This window comes from Nanorana parkeri, unplaced genomic scaffold (assembly GCF_000935625.1).
Source record: "Nanorana parkeri isolate BGI_ZX_2015 unplaced genomic scaffold, ASM93562v1 scaffold445, whole genome shotgun sequence".
NCBI lineage: Eukaryota > Metazoa > Chordata > Amphibia > Anura > Dicroglossidae > Nanorana > Nanorana parkeri.
In genome coordinates, this window is record NW_017306713.1 from 385,882 (window position 1) to 392,328 (window position 6,447).

The 6,447-nt window shown below is 47.9% G+C and overlaps 1 protein-coding gene across 1 annotated transcript in view; it reads left to right on the forward strand.

The window, feature by feature from the left end:
- The first annotated feature begins 2,050 nt into the window (after nucleotides 1–2,050).
- Nucleotides 2,051–6,447, forward strand: part of REV3L (REV3 like, DNA directed polymerase zeta catalytic subunit) — a 153,319-nt gene continuing 148,922 nt past the window's right edge. The window contains exon 1 of the mRNA XM_018560288.1: nucleotides 2,051–2,365. Within this exon, the coding sequence (XP_018415790.1) occupies nucleotides 2,227–2,365 (139 nt within the window). The 5' untranslated portion in view covers nucleotides 2,051–2,226. The remainder of the gene's footprint in view (nucleotides 2,366–6,447) is intronic.

Here is a 6,447-nt window from a genome sequence, read left to right on the forward strand (position 1 = left end):
GGTCAGCCTTGCCTGGATAAGGTTCTTTCATGGATATTTAAGTGGACCCCATGAACTGTTATTTTTCCTAAATAGTGTTCCCCTCAAAATGAAGTGGAGTGGATAAGGGTCTGCAACGGATTTTGAGGGGAACCCTATACCATTTTTTTTCAAACAAAAGAAAGCTGACTGGGAACTGCTTTTTAGCAGCATGTGTATTTATTAAAGGAGAACTATGGGGTCAGTGTTTTTCCCCATAGTTCTCCTTAGGGTAACGGGAGGACACAAACTAGCGTCCTCCCGTTACCCTAAGCTCAGTATACCGCGAGCTACAGCTCGCGGTATACTGAGACGCCGCAGCCGGAGCGGATCCCGACTTAGATGATCCGCCCAGCTGCGTGAGTGACAGCTGGCTCTGCCTATCTAGAGGCAGAGCCAGCTGTACCCGCCCCCTCCCCCGTCCGTTCCGCCAGTCTGCGCTGGCAGATCGGAGCGGGAGAGGGGAATCCAGCCCCTCCCCGTCACGGCAGAGAGCTGTGACAGGATCGAGAGGTGAGGGAACCCGGTATGTGCTCGCTCACCTCCCGATCTACTGAGCCGACCTGTGACAGTCTCATTGTCACAGGTCGGCTAGAACTATGAGGTGAGTGAAAATCACTCACCTCATTCTTCTTTAATGTCAGTATTGTAGGAGTACAACGTACTGGTGTGCAACTTCACATGCAGGTTTAAGGTATGCCCCAAGCATGTTATATAAGATGTTTGTATATGTTTATTGTTGACCTTTATGTCGCATTAAGACCCACTTCAGAGTGAAGTCCCCGTTTACAGCTGGGCGTTTTGATGCTCAAAAGCTAAGCGCGACAAAACTCTCAACACAAGAAATCCCATTCATTTCAATGGACTCCTGTTCACACTTGAGAGTTTTGTCACAAGCTGTAAAACGGTGAATGGTAGAAAAAGTACATGTTTATTTTTGGCAGATTACAGCGCGTTTGGCCCCATAGATTTCACTGGAAATGCGCGACACAAGCGTTGTGCACATTTCTGTGCGCGTTTCGTCCAGTCGCTGCAATGTATTTCAATCTGCTTGCAAAAACGAGTGTCTCCATGTGCAAAAACAAGCTAAACACGCTAGATGAAACACTAGACAAAATGCTCGCTAATAAGCACGAAAAGGTGCGAACGGAGCCTTCGTTAATTTTCCTGGCTTTGTACGTTTACGTTACAATACTCTGCCATAAAATGCAATGATCTATTTCTTCCCACCACACGCCACTGTCAAGGCGTGAACTGGGACCAAGGAAATCAAGGCTTCTACAGATTGACTACTACACGGAGGTTCATTTGCCTTTGCCGCAGTTTCCACACATCAGTCCCATTCAGTGCCACGCAACAGTCGTTATTTCAGAGGGGGAAGTGTAGTAGAATAACAAGGCTCCATGTCTACACACTGCAGTAGAATCGGAGCACGACGAGCACGGGTCAAAAAATACAGCCCCACCACTTCCTGTCTCTCTGCCCTTCCCCCACCTACTTCAGCACATCCTCCAGTGTGTGTGTGATGTATTGCTTGTCAGTCCTGCAAGGGGTTACTACTACTACCATATGCCTACAGTCGTGGGCGTGGCCAACCTTCAGACCTTCCTACTCTGTGTACGACAGTGACGCCCACATTCAACCCCACCAGCCTGTCATTCTCCCTCCCCGTGACGTCACCATCATGGCAACAACAGCTGCGGCCGCTGCAGCCCGAGCCGTGATCGGAAGACTCGCGAGCCTGGCCCGGGGGGAGCGCAACACGGAGCGCGAGGACCGGCGCGGGGGCGCGCTCACAGCATGAGGCTCCCGGGGGCAGGCCGCGTGTGACCGGTTCCCTGCACGTGACACGGAGCTGAAAACAGTGAGACACGTCCAGTTCCAGAGAGAAGGGGATAGACGAGAGTCCATATATAGGAAAAGAATTCTCTTCACATTTCTATAGCAGAACTATACGTGTACATAGCTAATAGCGGACTAAAGCTGCCCTACAGTATAGAGTGATTATAATGCACAAAGACAGTATATGAGGCTTGTGGGGGGAGGGAAATGTAAACATATCCTCTATGTAGATCCAGTGAATGTAAGCACGTTTATTTTTAGCTCACACCTTCATGTGGCAGATTGTACAGGGCACGCACTGCTGAGGGTGACTTGAGCAAAATAACAGGGGTCTGGTGCCCCGGGGAGGGGGCTCAACCCCAGAAGATGTTCTCCCTGCGCCTGGTGACCGCGGATTATTATTTGGCTGCTCCACTTCCTGGCTTGGATGTCACGAAATCCCACTTCAGGGACTGCGATGTACGAAGAGTGCCTGTGGTTAGAGTGTTCGGAGCCACCCCTGCAGGTGAGAACTGTTGTCCTCTGGGCCATTGTCTTCTTGAAGAGTCGGGGCATATCAATTGGCTAAGGTTAAGTGTTCCTCAAGGGCATGGGCTGTACTAGGAAGTTGTGGGTTGTCTGTGACTGATGAAGCTTTTATAAATTGGGATATGGAAATGGAAGCACTGAAAGAAGAGGATGGGTTGTTTGGGATCCTAACGGGACCATACATTTGTTATTAAAAAGGTCAGCACATTTAGGGTTATCTGCTAGAGGGTATTTGGCTTGGTGATACAATGGGGTAATAAGGTATGTGTTGGTGTTGTGATAGGCCAAGGATTCTGCATGGGGCCACAAGAGATATTACAGCAAGTAGACTGATGGCTCACAGGGCAAGGAGAGACACTAGCATGAGTATAGAGTCAAGCCTCGTGGCTCACGGCGGGGCAAGGAGAGACACTAGCGTGAGTAGAGTCAAGCCTCGTGGCTCACGGCGGGGCAAGGAGAGACACTAGCGTGAGTAGAGTCAAGCCTCGTGGCTCACGGGGCAAAGAGAGACACTAGCGTGAGTAGAGTCAAGCCTCGTGGCTCACGGGCAAAGAGAGACACTAGCGTGAGTAGAGTCCAGCCTCGTGGCTCATGGGGCAAAGAGAGACACTAGCGTGAGTAGAGTCAAGCCTCGTGGCTCACGGGGCAAAGAGAGACACTAGCGTGAGTAGAGTCAAGCCTCGTGGCTCACGGCGGGGCAAGGAGAGACACTAGCGTGAGTAGAGTCAAGCCTCGTGGCTCACGGGGCAAAGAGAGACACTAGCGTGAGTAGAGTCAAGCCTCGTGGCTCACGGGGCAAAGAGAGACACTAGCGTGAGTAGAGTCAAGCCTCGTGGCTCACGGGGCAAGGAGAGACACCAGCGTGAGTAGAGTCAAGGCTCTGACTCATGGGGCAAGGAGAGACACTAGCGTGAGTAGAGTCAAGCCTAGTGGGACAAGGAGACCTAGCGTGAGCCTAGTGGGACAAGGAGAGTGAGTAGAGTCAAGCCTAATGGCTCACTAATCAATGAGACACTAGAGCGAGTAGAGTCAAGCCTGATGGCTCACAGGCCAAGGGGAGAGACTAGTGTGAGTAGAGTCAAGCCTAGTGGGACAAGGAGACCTAGCGTGAGTAGAGTCAAGCCTAGTGGGACAAGGAGAGTGAGTAGAGTCAAGCCTAATGGCTCACTAATCAATGAGACACTAGAGCAAGTAGAGTCTAGCCTAATGGGTCACAGGCCAATGAGAGACACTAGAGCAAGTAGAGTCTAGCCTAATGGGTCACAGGCCAAGGAGAGACACTAGAGCAAAATGAGTCAAGCCTAATGGCTCACAGGACAAGAAGAGACACTAGAGTGATTATAGTCAAGCCTAAAAATCTAATGGGGGCATGTAGACACACATTAGAGCAAGTGGCTACATGCCTTGTGGCTCATGGGAGCAAGAAGAGACATGCCTTGTGGCTCATGGGAGCAAGAAGAGACATGCCTTGTGGCTCATGGGAGCAAGAAGAGACATGCCTTGTGGATAATGGGAGCAAGAAGAGACATGCCTTGTGGCTCATGGGAGCAAGTAGAGACATGCCTTGTGGCTCATGGGAGCAAGGAGAGACACACTAGAGTAATTAGAAACATGCCTTATGGTTCATAGGGGCAAGGTGAGACATTCTGATTCAAGTAGAGTCATGCATTATGGCTCTTGTGGGCAAGGAGAGAGACACTAGTGCAAAGCCCAATGGTTCATGGGGATGGCTCAGCGAGACACTAGAGCAAGTACACTCAAGCCTAATGGCTCATGGGGCAAAGAGAGACATGCTAGACCAAGTTGAGTCAAGCCTAAAATCTCATGGGGCAAGTAGAGACATGTCTTGTGGCTCATGGCGTCAAGAAGACACACTAGAGCTAGGAAGAGTCATGCCTTATGGTTCATAGGAGCAAAGTGAGACACACTGATTCAAGTACCGTCATGCCTTATGGTTCATGTGGACAAGGAGAAACACGCTGATTCAAGTAGCGTCATGCCTTATGGTTCATGGGGACAAGGAGAGACACACTAGAGAAAATCCCTTTGAAACTGTGTGGGTTGGAGACAGGTATAATAGGCTTAAATCACAAAGCATTTATACAAGAATAGGAATATTTATTTTCCGTCACGTGACTATAATTTTCAAATCTAATTGGGCTTAGCTAAAAATAGCGGTCACATTTTAAAAAATACCCTGGTGTGTTAGTTTTGTGAATTGAAGCCAATGTATGGCTACCCTGTTTAAGTTGAGGGCACCAGGCCATGAGCTCAGTCTTTTTTTTTTTTTTGTAGTGTAAAAGATTGTGAGGCACAGCGTTTCTATCCAGACACAATGGCTCTACGGCTGTATACAGTATGAGACATACAGGGGCTGTCATAATCTAGTAGACATTCCCAGCGAGAGAGAGCATGTGATTTCCGACAGACCATGAGCGGGTTACTGGTTGACTGTGTAACTTGTGTGCTCAATGCAGTGGCTGTTCAGTAAAATCAATCGAGGTGGCTTGCTCAGCACTATGATGTATTGATAATTCTGTTTATGCATTTCATTTTTTTTAGATGTTCCATGACTATATGTACATTTCAGCCGTGCTCATGCTGTGGGAATTCACAAGAAAAGTTCTTTGTGAAGGGAAAAAAAATGGCTTTCTCTTTGTTGTGCATTGTCAATGATATCCTGTTTGTGTGTCTGTGATTGTGACCTGTCTTGTAGAGATGTAGACCCCTGCGTAACCTCTTTAATGACAGCACACAGGAGGACCAAAACATCTTTTGTATAGTTGCATTCGGGACTTGTTAAAAGCAGCGTAGGAAGGGTTTGGGGAACCTCAAATGACCTGCTGGGGAACGAGACGGTAGCTGCCTCTCGCATAGACGTGTTACCCAGAGGACAGCCAGGATTGCACCTCCCACACACAGTCATCACACTGCTAATGACCATGGTGTATGCTTGTGATCACCTGTAAACAGTGCAGGGGCCCTTTGCCATTTTTGTTCTGATTTCACTGGAAAAGATTTTGTTCCTCTCGGCCTTCTATCAAAAAATAACCCTCAACCTAAATTCATTGAGAAAGCTACTGCATTCATTTAAAATGAATTTATTAAAAAGGTTTACAAAGACTTTTCATATTTGTATATTTTAGTGGAAAATGTGAGGTTTATTTTTTTTACTTTACTAAATATAGAAAAGTGTATTTGGTAGCATTTTCATACAGTTGATATCATTGTGTGTTCCCTGATTACCCATCTAGATGTTTTGTTTGTCAGTTGATGCTGCTAATGTTGGAAGGGTTGGTGACCATTATTTAATGGGGGAACTATAGTTTGGGGGTAGAGGGGGCCATGAGCTTCTGCCATAATGTGCAAGGATGTACAATATACAGTACTTGTTTTTTTCAGTGCCTTTACCTGCAATTTTTGAAGTTGGTCACAGGGTCCCTATAAGTAAGCAGAGTGCATCCCTGAGCCAGCGTGCTCCCATTTTTGGTACAAATGTCGCTGTCTCAGGACTTCCATATACATATGCGCTTCCTTGTTTTTCTCCTAGCATTATGCTGACTACATTTGTCGGATGACGTCAAAGATTAAAGTTGTCTTCTTGATTTCTGACATGCCCTGTTCACACCTGAGCGTTTTGTGCGTTTCCCAAAGTGCGACAACGTTCAACATGAAGAATCCCATTATTTTCAGTGGTGCCCGTTCACACCTGAGCATTGTGTAGCTTGAGGCCCCATTCACATGTAGCGACTTACCGCGCGATTTCCGCCGCGATATCGCGAGAAGTCGCCGGCTAATGATAGTCAATGGAGCTGTCTTAGCTCCATGTCGCTCGTCGCGGTCGCTTCTACAGGACCCTTTTTTCAGCGGATTTTGCTTTTTTCTACGGAGCCCGACGGAGAAGGTCGTGCTACCGTCGCTGGAACGTCGCCCCGAAAGTCGCGCTATCCCGGCCGCTGCAAAGATATGTCGCTACATGTGAATGGGGCCTTAAGCTTGAAAAAGTATGACTCTTTTTTTTCAGGTGGAATTGAGTGGGTTTTTTTTTTTTTTCCCCCC